Source organism: Cibotium barometz, chromosome 26 (genome assembly GCF_041138505.1).
Source record: "Cibotium barometz isolate CiBa-2024 chromosome 26, ASM4113850v1, whole genome shotgun sequence".
NCBI classification, from domain to species: Eukaryota; Viridiplantae; Streptophyta; class Polypodiopsida; order Cyatheales; family Cibotiaceae; genus Cibotium; species Cibotium barometz.
Genome location: NC_141071.1, coordinates 8,523,089 through 8,546,303, shown reverse-complemented (window position 1 = coordinate 8,546,303; position 23,215 = coordinate 8,523,089). Strand labels below are relative to the sequence as shown.

The 23,215-nt window shown below is 43.2% G+C and overlaps 1 protein-coding gene across 1 annotated transcript in view; it reads right to left on the bottom strand.

Annotated features, from left to right (window-relative positions):
• Window positions 1–2,871: 2,871 nt before the first annotated feature.
• LOC147623635 (E3 ubiquitin-protein ligase NLA-like) overlaps window positions 2,872–23,215 on the bottom strand; it is a 50,600-nt gene continuing 30,256 nt past the window's right edge. Inside the window, exons 3-6 of the mRNA XM_086820213.1 lie at window positions 5,238–5,489; window positions 4,957–5,094; window positions 4,779–4,837; window positions 2,872–3,339 (exon numbers count right to left, since the gene is read on the bottom strand). Of these exons, the coding sequence (XP_086676339.1) occupies window positions 3,219–3,339; window positions 4,779–4,837; window positions 4,957–5,094; window positions 5,238–5,489 (570 nt within the window). The 3' untranslated portion in view covers window positions 2,872–3,218. The remainder of the gene's footprint in view (window positions 3,340–4,778; window positions 4,838–4,956; window positions 5,095–5,237; window positions 5,490–23,215) is intronic.

The window sequence follows — 23,215 nt, the reverse complement described above, 5'->3', positions numbered from 1 at the left end:
TGGGATTTTGCACGATTTAATCGTGCAATTCAGAACCATCTCAATCGATGAACCAACTTCTTTAATCACATGATTCATCTTTATAATGGAGCGATTGATCTTTTTCGATCGTTTGATTCAATCTTTTGATGGATGATTTAACTTCTTCAATCGAGCGGTTTGACTTCTTCAATCACTCAATTCTATTATAGTTCAATTGCTTGATTCTACTTCAATAATCGTCCGTTCCAGGACTTCAACCATCCAATTCTATTATAGTTTGATCGCTCAATTCTACTTTAATCATCCGATCTAGAACTTCATAATCATCCAATTCTATGGTAGTTTGATCGCATGATTATACTTCAACAATCATCTTATCCAAGACTTCAATCGTCTAATTCTACGATGATAGTTTGATAACTCAATTCTACTTCAACAATTTTCCTATCCAAGACTTTATTCAACTATAGATTTTTAACAGACTAACGGATCAGTAATCGTAATCAACATTGGTGACTTTATTTCAAGCTATTTTCAACATTTCTCTTTCTGAGATTCAACAACACAATCAAGTATGGCCAAAAACTTATCCAATGATTTGTTTGGTATTCTTTCAAAAGAAGAAAAATTAAATTGGTTAAATTACTCTCTCAACAGTTTCATGATAAAAAATGTCCTTATTGCTAAGGGTTATTCGTTTTATCAGCGGTAATGAGCCCTACTCTGGCATATAATTACTCCTGCCACTCCTCAAGGGATTAGGGCCAATAGACCCAATCTCAAGCCTCTCATATTACTATTGATTAGAGAAGATCTGGGATTCTAATGATGCACAAGGTTTGGAATTAATTTCTTTGTATGAAAAACGATGCATCAAAAGGTAGCTTAATAATAAAGAAATGCAAGAGAAGGGATCCATGAATAAACACCTAACCAAGAGAAGAACTTCTCAACATTGATGAGGTCAATCCTGACAACGAAATAGTTAACATCACCCTTAGCTCTTTGCATGAATCTTATCTGAGTTTGATACTTTCCTTCGGCTTTCTTTGAGAGAGAATGCATCCCCTCTTACCTACCAAGAGCTGTTAGCTTATTGTTACAAGAGGAGCAATCTCGAAAGAATGTATCTATTAGTTTAGTAGTGTGAACAGGCTCTTGTTACTAAGGATAAAGGTAAAAAGTTCCAAAGGAAGAACAATTCAAACCAATCTCCTAAGGTTAAGAATGATTCCAATAAGCCAAAAGTTACTTGTCAATATTGCAAGAAGCCTGGCCATGCACTTGCACATTGTTATAAATTACAAGGAATAAAGAAAAGAATAAAAAGGAATCTAACAAAGTTCTACCATTTCTACCCCAGACAACCAGAATGCCAAGAAAAGGACTCTACAAACATTGTCCTTAAAGACTTCTCACCTACATTTGTTTATAGCTTTAATCCCGACCAAGATACATGTCTTAGTGTAACTACTTCAGATAGTTGGTATCTTGATAGTGGTGCTTTAATCCTGATCAACATTCATGTATTAGTGTACCTCTATGTTACTATTATAATCCCTAAGAAGTTGCTATTTTGAGGTGATTACAAATTAAATACCTTTCACTCGAAAAATGACTCAATTCAAAATTCAAAACTTAAGCACGACATTACCTCCGATAAGGCTTTTCCCGGATTTAAACAAGAACAAAAGTGGCCTAAGTCAAGCCATGAAGTTTTGAAATCTAGCAACTGCATACCAAAATTAACAACATTCCGAATGTCTAAGCAATGGACAAAAAGCGCCATGAGATCGTGAGGTAGCTCCAAACAATTCCACTAACTCCATCACCCCAAGGATAAGCGTTGGCATTTTTAGAACCCATATTCACTTAGGTTCCCCCCTTGAGCATTGTCCCTTACATACTCAAATGCCTAAAAATTTTGCTATCTTGATAGTGGAGTTCTTACCAAGTGTTGAAGTAAAATTATATTTAATTACTTGTACATGCATAGAATTCACATGCTACCTAAAGTAAGATGTAGTGATATCTTTCTCAAAGCCCCCCCCCCCCCCCCCCCCCCATGAGAGGACTAAGATGCTCGTTTCAAGAACGAATCTCAAGAAAGATCAAGCTTTTACCATAGATAGTATTGAAGTATCTACCTTTGATTGTACACGGCCCATCATTTGGGGTCAAAGTGTAACCTCTCCATAGAAAAGCTTGATATCCTAGTAGGGCTTGTTATTAATTAGCCACTCGGTAGGGCTGGAGGTCCATGTTAGCGTGTTAAAACAATTCCTTCATTCATAAGTGGTTTTACATCAACCTCGTGTTTAATGCAACACATCCTAAAATCGATACCTAAATAGGTGCAAGCTAAGATAGATCTTCGTCTTTTTTATTTTCAAATATAATCTAGTAACAGCAACAAACCTAAATCCAAAAGGTGTGGACAGTCTCATGCAAATACATATCTATATCCATTTCCACAATATATACATATATATATATATAACAAGAGAATTCTATAATTTTTCCAATGGAAGACAAATGACCTAGGCCCTTGTGGACTCTTTTAACTCAATTAACATTGATGACTCCAACTATAAAGAAAGCCGAGCGTGCAACAGCACAATATGCTTTACTTACATTACAAGTGTCACATCCTTAAACTCACAAAAAGGATATACTTTAGACTCCTTTCCAACTTGAAATAAGCCAACAGACCTCGAGACAACAAATGTCCTAAGAATCACTTGACCCTACACCTACTTCAATCCTTACATTCATTTGTGTGTGCAATTGAGCTTTCCCTCTTGCTAAACCTCTCTCTAATCTTCTCTCTGATGCATGAAGTTTGTTAGTGTTTGCACAAATGGTTCACTTCCTTTGTTCGTGGGTGGGTTAGGTTAGATATCATATATTTATGTGTCAACGCTTCCGATTCACACCCCATTATGGGGAACGTGGTGCGATAGCCATTCAGACAAGGGCCTACTGACTAATGGTTCACCAAATAAGAAGCATCATCACATATTGTGCAACCCTGAGGAGGTTGATTCAAATAAAACCACATGTTTACTATGCACACCCTCCATTTCGTGCAATGTGGATAATTAACGTTCAGTCCATACGTTACTAAGTGCACAAATTTACACAAGGGGTGCGGGGCTTATCAGATGCTGTACAAATATGGACACTGAATTTCAAGCTAAAAAATTTCTGTACAGGAGAGTGAATGTTCACAAAACCTACACCATGCTGTATGCTGCTGAACCTGCAGGCCTGTAGTTCCAATTGTCCATCTGCTTCATTTGCTTCAGACGTTCTTTGCGCTCTCTTTGAAACCTCTTCTTGCAGTAATCTTTGCAGCTGTTTAAGTCCATTACAAGCAAGTAATTAGATACAGAAAGATAACAACGCTTGATTAAAGTAGAAGCAGACTTGACCTTTTTTTATATATACAAAGGATCTTCTCAAAGTGCTTGGGGGATGAAGATGCATGTCAACAAAAAATTCATTACTAGTTGCATGGAGTGGCCCTCAAATGATTAGGCCTGGAAATGAGAAGGTAGCACTAATGTGAAAGTTGCACACACCATAAACGTCAGCTTACCTCCTTGGGGACTCCCTCTTCTGAGAGGACAGAGAGCACGCTAGTATACTTACAGTGGCAAATTGTACCCTATTTTTTGGGAAGGGATCCTGCTAACCAGTCGAGTAGGTTGTGACTCTCCAAGCTCAACCATCAGGAGCGGGAAAGAAGCTAGATAAACTATGAAGGATCATGTCCCTCAGCTGAGGCAAAAAGGGATCGAACTTGAGACCCCTGATCTAGAGTTCGACACCTTACCAGTTCGCCTACCAAACTGCGGAAATACACTCTTATATAAGTATATATACATCTATACATAAATATTTATACATGTACTTATATATACACCCCGTGTATGATAAGCAAGTCACTCCAATAGCAAGGATCCACCACTATAGGGCTTCTGCACTCCTAGGTTAAGGACCAAGAAACTTATGCGGATGCTATGGTGGGATATACGAATTCCAGGTTAAGCTTACAATTGATTGTCTCCTACTAGGATTCACAACGATGTGAATCTAATAGGAGGAGGAGATACTGTTGTATCCCTAACTACCTAGGGCCAGTGTTAACTGCGGGGTTGGATACCCCGGGGTTAAGGGAATGTGCTAACCCAAGGTCAGGTTAGAGTTAGGGTTAGGGCTCAGAAGGGTAATAGGACTCACCCAAGGGCTAAAGGCTAGCAAGGATGAGATCGGGATCGGCCAAGAGTCGATAAAAAGCTAACTAGAGGCTTAAAATGGCTAAAACCTTATAATAGAAGCAGTGGGCCAATAATAGCATGATTATTACTATATAAGCGAGTTTGGGCTCGCTTATGAGGTATGCATGTGGAGAGGGAGGTCTCCAAGGTGTGCAAGACTTCAAGGCCACAGTAGCTTAAGGCAGACAGGCGGACTGGTGGTACGGAACGCCAAGGCACACTGTCCAGGCTTGCCTGACTCACGGCAATCTGGCTTCAGGCTTGGGGGGGGGAGGGGTGCCTATGGCTGGGAGGAAAGTCGCTAGCCACAATCTATCGTGGTCGCTCATCGAACTCGGGTTTGATGCAGGTTTTCATAACCCTAGTAGGGTCCTAACAGTGGCAGAAAGGCGGACAAGTCAGTAACGATTCATGAGAATGTTATGGCCCACATCTTATGCTTGATAAAAGCAATACATTATCAAGACCTCAAATCACAGGGATAAATAGTTGAATGATAGAAGTACAGCTCACCTTCTGTTGATCAAAATGTTTAGCTCTCTCAAGTGGATGGCACTGGTAAAGACCCCTGACTGTACAAAGGGGGGGGGGGGAGGAAAAAACCATAAACATAACAGTGCTGCAACAAAAACTCAAAATAAAGTTGAAAGTTTTGCTGGAAAAATGAATAGGTATAGGTTTGGGTGCATACCTCTCTGCAGAGAGGGCACTTGGCATTTTTTTTTGCCTTTTTGAACCCGTTCACTGCAGACACTGATGCAGCAGAGCATGCACATTTGAAGCAAAATATGTGCCCACACTTCAAAGCCACCGGCTCAAACACAATTTCCTACAAGAGAGAAGATGAAGAAAAGAAAGCCCTTGCACAAATTAGGACCACTTCACACTTGAATAAATGGGCACCTCTCCAAATCATTTTAAGCAATCATGTTCCACTAAGACTACGCTAAAAGTTATTAGTCCACGTCTTACCAGGCAAATGGAGCATGTAACGTCAACTTCCCGCTTGAGCGATTCGTGCAGTATGCACGAGAGCATTGGCTTACCACTCTGCAAATCACAAACACATCCAGAGCACATCTCTGGCAGAAGATTTCGGGCCTTATGTAGTTTCAAGTTAAAATACAAGGCTAGCAACTCCACCAGCCATGGGGACTGAAGGGCTTCCACATGCATTGCCATCAGCCATGTTCTGAACTTTGAACCTTCAGTTGAGATATGCACCTGCATAGAAAGACAAAAGATGTGAGATCATCAGACCTCCAATGCCATCTTATTGAAGTGAATTATTGCTACCACTAATCTAAAGGAAACGATGAAAGAGAAAAAAAGAAAGAAAGAAAGTTATATTAATGTCTTCAAAAGACCCAAAGGGTCAATGAGATCAAAATGATATGTATATAGTGCAAAGTCACAGGAAACGCCGTTCCATGTGCTCTGGAACGGCGGAACGATGTTTCCCTTTCATATGGAATGCAGGAACGGTTTATGTGTGTTGGCCGCCCCTCCTTGGGAATGATCAATGGCTATGTATAATGTATCGTGTTTGTCATGTTTTAAATGAAAGCTCAATAGCTTTATATATGTATATACATATATGTTGACTGGCACTCCCATTCCCGTTTGCTAATCCCTATATGCCGTTCCGTTCCGGATGGCATGGGCCGTTCCCGTTCCCGCTCCCGTTGTGATTATGACAGTGTCCATAAAATCTTATCATGGATGAAATAAGATAAAGCAAGAGTAAACTAAAACTGAAAACTGAAAGCTAACATCTCAGACTTTGAGATTATACAAGATGAAAAATCTAGATCCTACTATGCCAGGTATAGGGTGTGATAGGTGATGGGATATGGGAGAGCTGAATAAAAACAGTCAATCAACCCCGTATGTCAGGCAAGGGCCCATCCAGGATGTCCATCATGGGTGATACGAGAAGGCTAGAGATGTCGATAGTCTGCCGTGAGGACGAGGCTGCTTGATGGCGGGCCAAGATCTCCTGAATCCGGGGCTGATGAGCTGAGGGTGGTCAGTGTCCAACAAGACGAGGGCGTCTAGCTCTCAGGAGTGCGCATGCCCAATCTGATGGGACTCCCATGGGACTGGATCTCCTAAATCCAGGGCTGATGTGTGTGTGTGTGTGTGTGTGTGTGTGTGTGTGTGTGTGTGTGAGAGAGAGAGAGAGAGTAGTGTCAGCTTCTAAGACTAAGAATGGGCGAGGCCCAAACAACACATGCAAATCCATGCAAAATATAACATGTCTGGCTAGGTGTGGTCAATCCATCAAGTGCTTCGAGAAAATGAAGTACCACCCTGATAAAGGCAGAAACAGCAAGTCTTTCCTTTTTTACAAAAGAAAAGTGTGGATGCTATCACATACTGTGGTATACTTGTGCTATGTGCAAGGAGAATGAGCAGCAGGACACACAACTCAAGCACACAACAACTAGACTTAAACCAACTATAAATTTATGTACATGAAAAGGTTACAACTGAATGGTTCCCAAGTAAAAATTGATATTCAAGTTGATCTGTTGATCTCAGCACCCCAGCCCAACGTCTAAAACTTGCCCCAGAACTAGGGACTTTCACACACTTAGACCATTAGTGTGTATTAACAAGCATTTACACACAAAGTCATTAAAAACAAAATCCACATAAACAAGAAAAATGAGATGTATGCCTGTGATACCACACAGATGCCGGAATGGGTTACCAGAAGCTCTCGTACAGCTTGGTGGTCATATAATCTACAGTCAAAGAAGTATGCTGATTTCTACAGTTGTAGAAATTAATTTCCATGGTGTGAAAATGTTGTAATTCTGACGGCTACATTCGTAGAAGTCTTGTATGGCTGTACAAATGTAGAAGTCGTACTTCTACATTTGTAGAGATTAATTTCCATGGTTGACCTTATCTGACACGCAAACTGCAATTCGTCCAAAACATATGAAATATGGGTGATACACAATAATCGTAGAAGTGGATTTGGTCCAAAACATAAATATATGGGTGATACACAATAGTCATAGAAGTGAATTTCTAAGTCTGTACGGTCCTACAATCCACTTCTACAACTATTGTGTATCACCCATATTTTATATGTTTTGGGTGAATTGCAATCATGGAAATCCTTCTGGAAAGCAATTTTGAGGATTAATACAAAATTTGAGACTTCTCCCCTATTCTTCTGTATCATGGCAACATCATGGCAACCATGGCAACTCGACCTTCTTTCTCAAAGAAGGGTGCTGAGGGCTCCACGATTCACCTCCCAACCATAGCCAATTTCACAGGACTCCTATCTCTGGACGCATACTCTTTTAATAGCTAAAATGTCCTTCACATGTGTCCAATCACTTTTACTAGTGTCCGGCCATGTCCGTAATCGGTCATATTGGCTCCCCCTAAACCCCGCCCGTGCCTTGTGCGGACGGTTGAGCTCTCTAAGCTCCCAATACTACAGTTGTCGTGACATTACTCCCCCTTTACGAGGAGTTTTCATCCTCGAAAACGAAATTCGGGAACCTCTGTCTGAGTGTGCTTACCTTTTCCCAAGTAGAACCTTCTTCTAGCCTATCCTTCCACTTGACTAAACACTCCTGTCGTACAGAGTGTCGAGTCCTTTTCTCTTGGAAATCCAAGACTTTTTCTGGTTCATGTGGTAAGGATGGGGATTCAATAAGTTCCACTAGGATCTCTTGACTGACGAGATTATCATCATCACCCAATTTCTTTTTTAGTCTGCTGACGTGAAAAACTAGATGAACTTTAAAGCTTTCTGGTAAAGCTAACTTATAAGCAACACTATCTACTTTTTTAAGTATTGTGAATGGACCACAATACCTTGGAGATAGCTTCGGACTTCTCTCCGTTTTCAAAGATTCAGAGTGTTCGGTAACATTTAAAAAACACATTGTCACCTTCTTCAAAGATGATTTGTCTACGGTCTTTGTCTGCATAATATTTAGCACAGTCTTGTGCTCTCTTAACATTATCTTTCGCGATTTTCGTCATCTCCTGGAGATCCTGAAGAAAATCTTTAACCTTTTGTATCTTTTCTTTCTCGAATCCAACGGCCACTAGAGCTTGCGGTTGAAAACCATACATCAATATGAATGGACTAAATCCCGTTGTTGAATGTTTGGCACTATTATAAGCGTATTCCAATATGGATAAATATTCTTCCTAATTTTTCGTAGCATGTCTTCCAAGACTTGGTTGACTCTCTCGGTTTGACCATCACTTTGAGGATGATCAACCGTACTCATACTTAGCATGGTGTCCAATCTCTTGAACACAGCACGTCAAAAATGACTATTAAACTTTGTATCTCTATCACTAACTATATCGGCAGGTAAGCCATATAATCGATAGATATTTTCAATGAATAGCCTTGTTAACTCAAGTCACTGTCGTTTTTGTCGGAATAAACCGACACATTTTTGTCAACCTATCTACGATCATCCAAACCGAATCATGGCCTCTGTTTGTTTTAGGTAATCCAACTATAAAGTCCATTGAGATACTCTCCTACTTCCCATTTGGGATCTCTAGTGGACTTGGTAAACCACCTACCTTTAGGCGTTCTGCTTTATTGACCTGGCACTTTTGGCATTTTAAGACATAGTCCTAGACCTCCTTACTTAAGCCGGACCAATAAAATTGTCTCTTAATTAGTGCATGAGTCTTTCGTATTCCAAGATGACCAACGCTTGGACTATCATGACATTCATATAAAATACGGCACCTAATGTCTAAGTCCGAAGGTATACATACTCTACCTTTGTAAAGTAGGTGACTGTATCGATGGAAAAGTTCTTCTAATGATTTCTTTCATACTTGTAAGTGACATGTCTCCTTGAGACATCTCTCAAGACTTACCGCTAGTGGAAGTGTCTATCTCGTTAACGGGGCAATCTTTATTTATAATCAAGGGATCCCTCTTCTCTATGACACTCCACACGAGGGCATAATGCGGGTCATCAACGCACTTTCCCTTAAGTGATTCCAAAAAATCACTCTTAATTTGAGTAAAACTCAAACTCATTAACCATGAGCATGCGACTCAGTGAATCAGCTACCACGTTGTAACGTCATTTTCTATATCTCAGTTGAAAGTCAAACTCCTGGAGCAACTCTGTCTATAGAGTTTTGCGTCCTTTCAACTCTTTTTTACTAGATAGTCATTTGATACTCTCATGATTAAACTCAAATCTGGCACCATATAAATAATGCCTCCACTTCTTTAAGGCATGAATTATAGCATATAACTCCCTTTCATAAGCTGAATAATTTTGTTACTTTTTACTTTCAAATGCAATAGGTTTCCCCCGTTGTAAAAGGACTGCACCTACTGCATCATTACTAGCATCCGTCTCTACCACAAAGAGTTGATTTGAATCAACAACTTGGAGAACAGGAGCTAAAGCTATGGCTACCTTAAGTTTTTCAAAACTTCTTTGCTGGGAATCCCCCCAAACGAAGGTCTTTCCCTTTCCATTAAGCTGATCCGTCTCATCGGAACAACTATCTTAGTATAATCTTTCTATAGAATCCAGACAAACCAAGAAAAATTTGTAATCCTTCTACGTTTGTGAGATGTGGCCATTTCAATATGGCTTCAACTTTCGATGGATCCATACGAATACCATCTTCCGAAATTATGTGGCTTGAGTATTGGATTTCTTTTACGAAGAATTCACATTTACTCTCTTTGGCATAAAGTAAATGCTTCCTGAGTAACTCAAATACTTGCCGTAAGTGTTCGAGATGTTCTTTCTTAGTGCAACTATAGATCAAGATATCGTCTAGGAAAACTACGACAAATTTTCCTAAACAAGGTTTCAAAACACTATCCATGAGTGTATGAATGTGGCCGGAGTATTAGTCAAACCGAAGGGCATGACTAAAAACTCATAGTGACCAAACTTAGTTCGAAAAGCAGTCTTTTGGACATCCTCTTCCCGAACTCTCACTTGATGATATCCGGATCGTAAATCGATTTTCGTGAAGTACTTTACCCCTTGGAGTTGATCAAACAACTCATCTATTCGTGGCAACGAATACTTATTCTTAATCGTGATTGTGTTCAAACCACGGCAGTCTACATATAGTCGCATAGACCCATCTTTTTTCTTCACCAATAGAATTGGTGAAACTCAAGGCGAAGTGCTTGGTCGAATGAATCCACTTTTAAGATATTCCTTTAGCTGTCGTTCTACTTCTTGTGCTTCCTTAAAACTAAGCCGATAGGGAGGCTTACTTATTGGCTTTGAGCCAAGTATTACTTCGATTGGATGCTCAACATCGTGGACAGGAGGTAATCCTTCCGGTAATTCATTTGAAAACACATCTTTAAATGGTTGTAACAATTGCTTTAAGTATTCATGAACTTTTTTATTGTTAACATGCATTGATTGAAAAGAAGTCGTGTACTTCGATTGGATGCTCAACATCGTGGACAGGAGGTAATCCTTCCGGTAATTCATTTGAAAACACATCTTTAAATCGTTGTAACAATTGCTTTAAGTATTCATGAACTTTTTTATTGTTAACATGCTTTGATTGAAAAGAAGTCGTGTAAACATTGTGCTCACTCAAACCACTTAAAAAAATGGCATCATCAAGAATCATGTAACACAAAAAGATGTTTTCTACTTCATTAGCTTGTACAAGGCGATCGAGTTTGCAAACGGAAGGGCAACTGTACACGGAAAATCTTATCAATCATGAAAACTGAAAATACATATGAGCATGCCAGACAAAAAGAGATGACAAATCTCCACAGTACACCACACTAGGGGCCAGAAGATGGGCTGACCCCCTCTCCCCCCCCCCCCCTTTATAGTTAGATTACCAAAAAAGAGTCTGCTTCCAATACAACTTTGCGGGTGCCCAGGGTTCACCACAGGCTGCACCTGTTTCTTCCAATACAATATGAAAACAAGAAAACATAACATAAACTAAATTTGCTGATAATTCTCAGCACAAGTGAGCATTCCTGGCATCAAGCATTACAGGACAACTATGGACAGCCCATAGCACTCCCACATCAGCCTGGGACAACTCAACATCATCGTCTTCTTCCTGTCTAGCTCATAGAGCAAGTCGACCAGCCCTCAAAGGCTGTTTTCAGCAGTCAATCAGCCCTCAATAGCCTCAGAAGAAATCGACCAGCAGCTGTACACAAGCCTACAAGCCCCCGCTCAGAAGGAAAACTATCAAGATGCCCTCGACCAGCTCTTTCTCTCTGTTTTTATGGTCTGTCCAGCCTCTGTTCAAGCTGTAAATCAGTCCGCCAGCAATGGAGAATATGCCGAAGGGGTCGGCCAGCACCTCCCATGCACTTGCTAGGTTTATGTCACGATAGAAGGCTGTAAACAGCCTGTAGAAGCAGTCAGCCAGCTCCAATGCACCAAGAAAAGCAGGTGCCTCGCATAAAACTAGAGTCTTACTCAAGATTAGAGCTCCTCCGCCATTTTTAGCTCCCACGTGTGCTTTCTAGGTCCAGAAGGGGGTGCCTACTTGAAGGAGGCTCAAATATTGTCCAATGCCCAGCTTTTGGCCGCCACGTGTATTAAATAAGTCATGCTCAATGTGTACTCACTTATAAGTTGTCCAGCCACTTATATGTGAGTGTGAACCTACATCAATAATTATTAGCATGTGAACTCATAAAGCTGTAAATTGAGTTTTTGGGAATACTTACCACTTGCAAAATACATGTAGACCACCTGTCAATCCAAAACAAGTGTGCACATACACGTCCACAGGGTGCCCAGGCGTCCCTAACCCCATGGGCAACGCAGGCAAAAATCTCAAGCATTGTCCAAGCAAACAATACAAGTCATCCAAAGATAAAATCAAAGTCATGCACACACATGAGTGCAGCTAGACTGGAAGAAACACCCATCTCCTCAGTTGTATCAGATAAAATGTCCAGGGCTCATGATCCTTTTGGAACCTTCCCAGAACATAAATACAAAAGATCTCTAGGATAGCTAGTCCCACGGAATTACATCATGTCAGGCCCCATGAGCCATACATGTACTATCATGTCAGGCTACACCAGCCATACATGTACTGTCATGTCAGGCTCCATATGCCACACAGACACACCATGTCACGCTACACCAACCATACATGTATGTCATGTCAGGCTCCACATGCCACACATGAACAGTAGAAAAATAAGTAGTTGACCGCAACTGAAAAGCTTCGAAGTAGGCCTTCAGAAGCTCCGGATAATCCACAAAATAATCCTCATCCAGTTTTAAACTTCACAAGATACCTACGCACTAGCTTGCCACCAGCATGCTTGCACTCTTTTATGAAAAACTATCTGCTCAGGTTGCAATACCTCCTCAAGTTCATCCACTTCTAGTGGATCTTCCAAAACTCGTTCTATAGGAGGTGGTCCCACATAAGGCCTCAGCAAACTGACATGAAAGGCATTGTGTATTTTCCAGAGATCGGGCAATACCAATCTATATGCCACTTCATTTATTTTCTGCAAAATTTCGAATGGCCCGTAATACCTGTTTGAAAGCTTAGGAAACCGGCCTTCCTTACCTGGCCGCTTCCGAAGACGTGCTTTCTCAAACTTAAGTAATACCCAATCACCTTCCTTGAAAACCACCTCTCCCCTGTGTTTGTCAGCTGCCTTTTTCTGCTTAGCTTGAGATCTTTCTATGGCTGTTCGAACCTATGCAAACGCAGTATCCAAATCACGAACATACTCATCTGCTGCAAAGATTTCATCTTTTGTTCGTAAGATAGGTGGAAGCACCACCGCCATAGACTATAAACGGAGCCTTATTAGTTGAAGAATGCATTGTGTTATTGTATGCAAACTCAGCCAATGGCAAATACTTTTTCCAATTTGACTTCTGCTCAAATACATAACACTTGAGCAAATCAAGCACAGCTGAATTTGCAATTTCACTCTGACCATCCGTTTGAGGATGATAAGCTGATGAAAACTAGCTTTGTGCCCATATTATCAAACAATGCTCGCCAAAATAAACTGGTAGTCTGAGGATCTCTATCCCCCACAATAGACTTGGGCATGCCATGATGTTTGAAAATCTGAGCTAAGAACAACTTTGGCATGTGCTCTGGCTTGATTGTTTTCCTCACAGGAATAAAGTGTGCCTGTTTGCTAAAATGATCTATAATAGTTCATATAGCATCATTTCCATGTGCCGATTTCGGCAAATCCATAATGAAATCCATAGCAATGCTTTCCCATGGTTCCTGTGGAATGGGTAAGAACTGAAGCAAACCAGGTGTCTTGTGTCTGTCAAACTTGACTTTCTGACACACTATGCACTCTCACACATAAGCTTCAATATCCCTGCGTAGAGCTGGCCAAAAGAAATATCTTTCCAAAGCATGTGTAGTAGCCAGAATACCAAGCATATAGCGGAGCATGACATTCTTTCATAACCTTTTGGCGTAATTCACGCACTACAGAAATACAATTCTACATCATCACAAACCCATCTCTAATCGAATAAGATGGGACAACAGTTGTCATGACCCTGTGAAATTGGTAGAGCACAAGTATGGGGTCGGTGAGCAAGATAAACAGTTAATTGTTCATACTTGGGTGCCCGGACAAAAGGTTAATGTGTGGACATCCCCAAGTGTGAAGGGGGACCAAGGGAATAAAGTTTTTAATGTTTATAACCTTGGGTGGCCCCTAGGCATAAGTGGCCCCTAGTAAAGTTCTAATTAACTTTATGAGGCCCCTGAGGGGCTACTCCATTTTTGGAAGTACACGCCTCCCTTCCCTATTCTCTCTCTCTTGCTTTTAGAAAGGGCAAGGCGGCTGGCAACGTGGAGAGGAAGGCGTGAGGGTCGCCTGTGCAGGTCGGCTACAAGACAGCTGGCGCAGGCGAATGCACGTCAGCTGGTACAGGCGGCTACTGGACAGTTGGGGCAGGCGGCTGCAGGTCAGCTGGTACAGGCGGCTACTCGACACCTAGCGCAGGCGGCTGCAGGACATCTAGTACAAGCGGCTGCAGGACAACGGGTACAAAAACAAGAGATGGGTGGTTCACAGGACAGCAGGCCCAGCCTAATCTCTCTCTCTCTCTCTCTCTCTCTCTTCCCCTCGTGTGAGCTCTGGAGGGCAAAAAGGCAGGTGGCTGCAATTCAGGACAGCACTCACTATACTCTCAGGGTTGGTGTTTCTGAGGAGGATTGGACTGAGGGACAGCAGTGTACCGGTTGAATATCTTTCCCTCTCTTTCCACTCGCTTAGAACTGCTTCAGAGTTGTTTCTTCTGGCCCTTTGTGAGAGGAGGGGTGTGGCAGTTTTAAGGGTGGAAACAGAGTTAGATTGTGGATTTGTTCTTTGGCTGAGTTTGAGGCTACGATCATGGAACAGCCAAATGCGTGCTCAAGGCTTCCCTGTTGCATTGTCTTGGTTGATTAGAGGAGACAGCAGTGTGTTGCTTTTGTGGGACAAAGATCTGTGTGTGAATCCTCTATGCTAAGAGGTCTTGAGGGTTGCCAAATTGGACATCCACGTTTCTTTTCCTTGACTGGCTTTGTTGTACTCAGCTAAGCTTTTCCATTGAATTTGAATAAAGAAATACCGAAAGGGGCGCCAACCTTTGGGGCCAATCAGGTGTCGTTCTCTTTTTTGTTTTGGAGCACTCTAGCTCTTGTTTATTTGTTTATTGGCTGGACTACAATTGGATTGGGAGACTGCTAGTCTACCGCACTTTGGTTTCTACCAGAGGCCGGTTTCAAGGTTCTGTTGTCGGGACCCATCATCAACTTTCTTAAGGGGGTGAGCTCATGGTTGTCTCGAGGAAAGCCATTGCTGAAAATTTCAGCAAGATGTCAGACACAGAAGATGACTATTTTTATGACGATGAGGAAGAGCAAGAAACCTCTCCTGAGAGAAATGAATCTGAGGATATACTTGCAGGAGAACAGGCTGAAAATTTCAGCAAGATGTCAGACACAGAAGATGACTATTTTTATGATGATGAGGAAGAGCAAGAAGCCTCTCCTGAGAGAGATGAATCTGAGGATATACTTGCAAGAGAACAGGCTGCAGAAGATGCACGTTATGAGGATGTAACGTAGCCAGAAGACATGCCAAGTCAAGAGGAAGATGATGCCCAGTTTAAAGCTCGCTTGGCAGGCGCAGTGGATGTGTTTATGCAGCTCACACAAAGTGAGAAGTTTGCTGAATTTATGAAAGCCCCTTCTGAACCTAAGAAGTAGAAGAAGAAAGAGCGTTCTAGGAACCCACCTCAGGGCAATAGTGGTGCCTTCCCACAGGCCTCCTTTTGGACCGTTTCCCAACATGCAGAACACTTTTGGTGCAAACCCACAGAGTTCCTCTTTCGGAAAGCCACCTATTCCGCAACAATCTATGCATCGAGGCTATTTTGGCAGTGGTTCCGTGTTCCAATCAATGAGTGGGGGATACCCTCAAGGAGGCATGGGAATGCAAGGGAATTTTGGAGCTAATTTTCAGCCTGGTATGCAAGGGAATATGTATGGTGGTATGCAGCCCGGAATGCAAGGAAACATGTATGGGGGCATGCAGCCTGGTATGCATAGTGGTATGTTTGGAAACATGGGAGGATCATTAGGAATGTATAGTGGCCGACTGGACATATGTGGCTGGCCGACTGGAAAAAAGGCATCCAGGCTGGGAAAAATCCCAAAAAATTATATAAAATAAGGGTGGCCAGCCCACAATCAAGGGCCATGCAAAAGGGGCCAAAAGGACACCAAACATGGGCAGAAACTGGGGATGAATGTGCTAACACCTCCTCTCAGCACCAGATGCTGAACAAACTCCGAGAAGCCGAAGATGAGGAGCCAAGGAAGCCTAAGAAACCGGCTTGGTGAACAAATCTGCAACATTCTCCACTGAAGGACAACACTCCAAACGCAAATCTCCAACAAGAACCCGTTCACGAACATAGTGATATTGTATCTCAATGTGTTTCGTACGAGCATGAAACACAGGGTTCTTGGCGATGGCGATGCAACTCTGATTGTCACACCAAAGAAGAGTAGATCCGGTAGGAGGACAGCCAAGCTCCTCCAATAATCTCCGCTACCAAATCGCCTCACATGCAGCATAACAAACCGCACGATACTCCGCCTCTGTAGAGGAAAGCGCCACAGTAGGCTGCTTTTTACTGCTCCATAAAATGGCTCCAGACTCGAGTGAAAAAACACAACCAGTGGTCGAACGCCGAGTATCTGGATCTCCGGCCCAATCTGAATCAGACAATCCAACAAGAGTGCATCCTTGGCCATAGAAGATGTTAAAGTCCAGAGTGCCACGTAAGTACCAAAGAACTCTGAGAGCACACCTCCAATGTTGCTCACGTGGTTTGGATGAGAAAGAACTCAATAAACTGACTGCGAAACATATGTCCTATCAGGAGTAGGTCAACCAAACCAAACAACCGACGAGAACCCGATATTGTCCCTTATCAATCCCTGGAGAAGCATCAAGTAGAGAAAGCTTCTCACTAGTATCCATGGGAGAAGAAACTGGTCTGCATCTAGTCATCTGAAATCTGTTAAGAATCTCCCGTGTGTACTTCTGCTGAGAGAAGAAATGCTCTTCGAGGTCTGCCAAATCTCAAAGCCAAGAAAATAATGCAGAAGGCCAAGATCCGTCATCTCAAACTCTGTCTCCAAAGCATCCATGACTAAACGGATCCTCACAGAATAAGAACCTGTAAAGATGAGGTCATCAACATAGACCACAATGATAACAATCAACCCCCTCTCAAGGAGGATATAAAGGTTCAAATCTGCATGAGAACGGCGCAGGCTGAGCTTCTAAAAGAACTCATCAATCTGCTGGTACCAAGCATGCAGAGCTTGCTTCAGACCATATAAAGCCTTCTTCAGACGGTACACCTGATCCTGTTTGCTTGGAACAACAAATCCCAGCGACTAATCAACCTCCTGTGTAAGCTCTCCATTCAGGAAAGCTAACTTGACGTCCATCTATAAAACGGGCCATCTATGATGTCTTGCAAGAGCAAGAACGGTGCGAATGGTACTCATTCGGGCCATCGGAGCGAAGGTCTCATCGAAGTCGACTCCAAGGCGCTGAGCATAACCCTTGGCAACCAACCTTGTCCAAGCTGCCATTAGCTCGGAACTTTAATTTGAAGATCCAGAGCACTGTCAGAATACGCAGCAGAGATGATGACCAGATCTGGGAACACGAGCAAAAACGCAGGCAGAAAAAACAGCACAAGAGAGAGAGAGAGAAGTAGGCGTGTAACTCTGCTCTGATATACACAAGAAGATCCCGAATATGATACAAATAAGGTATGGAGGATGGGGGCCTATTTATATGCCCCCAGGTAGGCAATCGGCCTGCTGAAGAGGCCTCCACGACTGCATCAACAGTCGGCCAGCAGCAGATCAAGCCCACGACTGCATACATCCAGTCGGCCAGCATCACAGAGGTCCACGACTGATGTCCAGGCAGTCAGCCAGCTACTGATCCTCTAGCCGCCTCAAAGCTGCCTCCCAAGCCTCAGAAAAATGGAAAAAAATAGGGAAAAAATGCGGGGAGTGAGGAAAAATGATAAAACACCTGATAAGGGCGGGCACACCCACAACAAAGCCCCTGGTGTATAAAACTAGACAGGAGATGACCCTTAACACCCCCTCTCAGCTCCTGGCTATGTAACCAACCACTGGGAGCTGGGGTGCCGCCTGAGCAAATCCTAAGAGAGCGACTTCGTGAAGAGGTCCACCGTACTGTCCTCCGTCGAACAGAACTCCAGCAAAATGTCATCAGCAACGATCTGTTCACGAACAAAGTGCCTCAGGATGACCATGGGTTCCTCCAATGGAAGCCCATGTCAGAATACGCAGCGGAGATGATGACCAGATCTGGGAACACAAGAGCAAAAGCAAAAAACGCAGGCAGAAAAGCAGCACAAGAGAGAGAGATGTAGGCGTGTAACTCTGCTCTGATATACACAAGAAGATCCCGAATATGATACAAATAAGGCATGGGGGCTGAGGACCTATATATACCTCCCTGGAAGGGCAGTCGGCCAGCACTAAAAGTGTCCACGACTGAAGAAAGAGGTCCACGACTGCATAAATGCAGTCGGCCAGCTATCTGATGCCCACGACTGGTAAAAGGCAGTCGGCCAGCAGCCCTGAAGCCTGTTGGGGTAAAGGCGTTATGCCCACCCTTATAGTGTGTACAAGCCCATAAGTTATAGTACATAGTACACTTAGTACATTAATGTACTAAGTGCACTATGTGTACTAGTGCAATATACATGTGTGATAGGGGAGTCACACACTCATGCTTTTCATGAGTTGACTTATCCCCACAACTCTCTCTCTCTCCCTTGCTTCTCTGTGTATGTCTCCCATCAATGAACTCTAAACCCTAATTGACAGGTTTCTCCCCATCAACTGGTATCAGAGCCTTGGTCACCGATTCCCCTCCCTCTCATCAAGAATTGTTTGCCCTTTTGCTGGTTCTCATTCTGTTCTGGTCGTATTGATGCTGGTCGCCTGCTGAATTTATGCTAGTTCGCCTGCTGTATCTTTTCTGGTCTCTGCCCAGCCAGTAGGCGTGGGCTGGCTCCACTGCTGCCCAGCTATCAGCGTGGGCTGCTCCAGCTGCCCAGCAGCCAAGCGAAGACTGACGAAGAGGATAGACTGCCCAGCAGCGGAAGCGTGTGAGCAAAGCGCATTAGCGCTGGGCGTATAGGCGCTAGGCGAGTGTAGCAAAGGCAGCACCACAGGCGGGCGTCAGCAGTAGGCGGAGACAGCGAATACGTCAGCGAGCACTAAGCGAAGGCGGCGTTGGCTACTATAGCGCTACACGGTAGGCAGCAGGCGCTAGGCGAAACAAGAGAAGGCTGCGACTCCTACGAAACAACAACGTGCTCTTGGAGGTGACTGCACCGTGATTCAACGTTCTTCCCCATCCACGTGAGCCACCTGTGTTGGAGCTTAAGGACACAAAAGGCTTGGAAGAAGAAAAGGTAGCTCATTTGCTGGCAGAATTGCAAGCTCTCGCAGAGGAGCTCACTTTCAATCCAATGTTGGTGGCCATTTGTGAGCACTGTCTTGGCAGGCAGTGAAGCAGCATCAATATCTTTCTGCAGCAGCACCAAATTCAACAACCCGCCTGCAAATCAGAGTAAATCAAAAAAATACAAGGTATTCTGCTTCAATTTTTTTTTGGGATTTGCAATTGAGCAAGTACAGTAATCAATTGAGCAGATACAGGTGCCCAATTGCTCAATTTTTTGAGCAAAATTGGCAAAATTGGGTGACATTGGTCACAATCAGGATCAATTTGCAGGAAATTGGATGTCGAAATTTGGGGCTTTTGATGTAATTGTGCAATTAAGCACTCATACATGCTGTATGACGTGAAAAATCGCACATTTGGGCAAAATCGCAGCAAATTGCAGTGCAAATCAAGGGGCTTTTGTGCCGATTGAGTTGATTTGCATGCAGGCAATCGCAATTGATGCTGTGGTTAATGTGCTGATGCCTTACAAGCACTCAATGTGCCTGTAAATCAAGGGGCTTTCATGTATTTGATGTATATGTGGCCAGGGGGAAGCATCGTGAACACTCTGGATGCCTTCATGTGCGCCAATGTACCATGCATGATCAGAAATTGATCTCAAATCAAGGGGCTTTTCAAGTTTGTATGCTTGTTGAGCTTGGCAAAGCAGCAGGCGAGACTTTTATGCCTTGAATCCTCAAAAATCAGCTTGCAGTCAAGGGGCTTTTGCCCAATTTCTGTTCGGGACTGTTTTATGCAGTGTACAGGACTGTAAAAGTCTGATTTTCACTCATTTGGACAGCCAGGAGAGCATTTATTGCTACTGTACCTGCTGGTACAGATTCAGCACAGCATTGTGCATGTTTTGGCATGGCTGTACACTGTTTTGAGTGATCAAAAGGTTCAAATTCAGCTGCTGAAATTGCCGGGACAGGTTTGGTACATCATTGGTGAGCACTTGGTACTGCTGTACAGTACCTTGGAAGGGCAAAAGAGCACATTTAAGGTGCTGTCCAAAATCTGCAGCAACCAGATTTTGGTGTTTTCATCACAAAAAGTGGGAGAAAAGTTGCATTCTTGCTTCCGCAGTGGGAGATAACACTTGGGAGAACATTTGTGAGCACTTTGTGTGCTTTGGGTGCAGTGTTTGCACATCTTGGGTGCAGTGTTTGCACATTTGCAGGGAGTCAGGCATTAAAGGTTGCATATTGCTATGGCAACCACAGGCGAGAGCTCTTCATTGCTTCACATCAAGAAGCTTGAAGGCTCGCAGAATTATGACATTTGGCAAACCCAGTGCTACAATGTGTTGCTTCAGAAAAAGCAGCACAAGCCTATCAAAGAAAGGGGTGTGATGCCCGCTTCTCTTACGGCTGAAGAGTGGGAAGATATGGATGAGCTGGCAAGATCTACTATCATGTTGTCTGTGTCAGACTCATTACTTTTCAGCATTCGTGAAGAGAAGACAGCTTGGGGAATGTGGCAGAGATTGCAGGACTTGTATGCCCAACAAAGTGCCTCAAGCAAAGTGTATTGGTTGAAGAAACTCATAGGTCTTCAGATGAAGGAAGGGGCTTCTATGACAGCCCATCTCAATGAGTTTAATGGTATTGTCAGCCAGGTCATCAATCAAAAGTTGGCGATGGACGATGAGTTCAAAGCCACCTTTTTGTTATGCACTTTGCCAGAGAGTTGGGACACATTCAGGACAGCCACTAGCAATTCGAATGCTATGCTGTCATATGCAGATGTTGAGGGTGCTCTTCTTCAAGAAGAGATGAACAGGAAAAACAACTCTGTTGGCAAGTCCAATGCAATGAATGCACGTGGGAGATCCCAGCAAAGGGGGAAAAGCCAAGAAAGGGGAAGGAGCAAGTCTCGCTCCAAAAAGGATTTGGAATGCCATTATTGTGGCAAAAAGGGACACATCAAAAAGCAATGCTACAAATGGAAAAATGATCAAAAGGAAAAGGGAAAAGGCAAAGACAAAGAAAAAGATGAAGCCAAAGATGTAAAGCCAAAGGGCAAAAGTGGAGTCAAGATCGAAGAAATCAATGTGTCACATGCAGGTGGCAGTGAGGATGAGGTCCTCTTTACGTCTTCACTTGATGCCCATTCACTTCTTACAGGTGGTCATGGTATGCACTCATGGATCATTGATTCAGGTGCCTCCTTTCATGTCACAGGATGCAGAGACTTGTTTGTCAGGTATACTGCTGGCAATGAAGGAGTGGTTTATTTGGGTGATAACCATGCATGCAAAATTCTTGGCAGAGGTGATGTGAGGCTTGTATTTTCAGATGGCTCACAGCTTATGCTCCATGATGTCAGGCATGTGCCTGAAATCAAGAAGAATCTGCTTTCTACTGGACAGCTTGATGATGCTGATTATGTTACCACATTTGGTAGTGGAAAGTGGAAGATTAGTAAGGGCTCACTGGTTGTTGCCAGAGGCTCTAAGGTGGACACTCTTTATTTCATGCATGCAGGTGTTTGTCACCATGCTAATGTAAATGCAACCGAGCTGCCGGAAATTTCTATGTGGCATAGCCGGTTGGGACACATGAGTGTCAAAGGAATGGAGCAATTGTCTCGTTTGGGTTACTTGCCTTCTCTAAAGTTTTCAAGTTTTCAGTTTTGTGAGCATTGTATTTATGGTAGGCAACTACAGTGCCCCCACAAGAAAGCTCTTGGACAGAAAGATGCTCAGTTAGAGCTTGTGCATACAGATGTATGTGAGATGCCTCAGCTTTCTTTGGGAGGGGCAAAATATTTTGTGTCTTTTATTGATGATGCCACACGCAAGGTGTGGGTTTATCCTCTTCGTTTGAAGAGTGATACATTCTCAGTGTTTGAGAAGTTTGTTGCTCATGTTGAGAATCAAACTGGCAAAACACTGAAGGCTTTGCGTTCCGACAATGGTGGAGAGTATACGTCCAAACAGTTTCAGGACTTTTGTGATGCTAAAGGCATCAAGAGGGAGCTCTCTACTCCTTATGATCCTCCACAAAACGGGACAGCAGAGAGGATGAACAGGACCATTCAGGAGAAGGTCCGTTCTATGTTGTCACATGCTGCATTACCTCATGGTTTTTGGGCTGAAGCTGTTATGACAGCCGTTCACCTTATAAACAGGTCACCTAACACGAGGCTTGGTGGGAAAGTGCCAGAAGAAGTATGGACAGGGAAGCCTCCGTCATACAAGCACTTGAGAGTGTTTGGTTGCGTTGCGTACGTGCACATACGCAGGGAAATGCGCACCAAACTTGATCCTAAGTCTCACAAATGCATATTCCTAGGATATGGTGACAGAGGTGAAATGGGGTATAGACTTTGGGATCCCATAAATAGAAAGATCATACGCAGCAATGATGTCATTTTTGATGAAACATGCATGTATAAAGAGCCTGCAAGGCAACAGGAGCCTGGCAGAGTCATCTTTGATGATGATGGACATCATGGACAACAACAAAGGGCTGTAAATCAGCCATTACAGCAGGAAAACCAGCCCTTAAATGGTGCTGAAAATGGTCCAAATGGACAGCCAGATATGGCAGAAGATATCCCTATGGATATACCACAGTTGGAGGATATACCGGGCATGATTTTTCAGCCTTATGGCATGGAACAGGAGCCACCAATGGGTGATATGCAGGCTGGACAGCAACCTGCAAATGATGGTCATTGGGTACGGAGGTCCACTAGACCCTCCAGAGTCCCTGACAGGTTTGTTCCAGGGGTTGACTATTTGATGCTCACTGACTGTGGGGAGCCCTCATGTTACAAAGAGGCTTTACAGAGGGCAGACAAGGCTCTTTGGGAGCGTGCCATGAAATCAGAGATGGATTCTCTGCATAAAAATGGAACTTGGAAGTTAATGCCTTTGCCT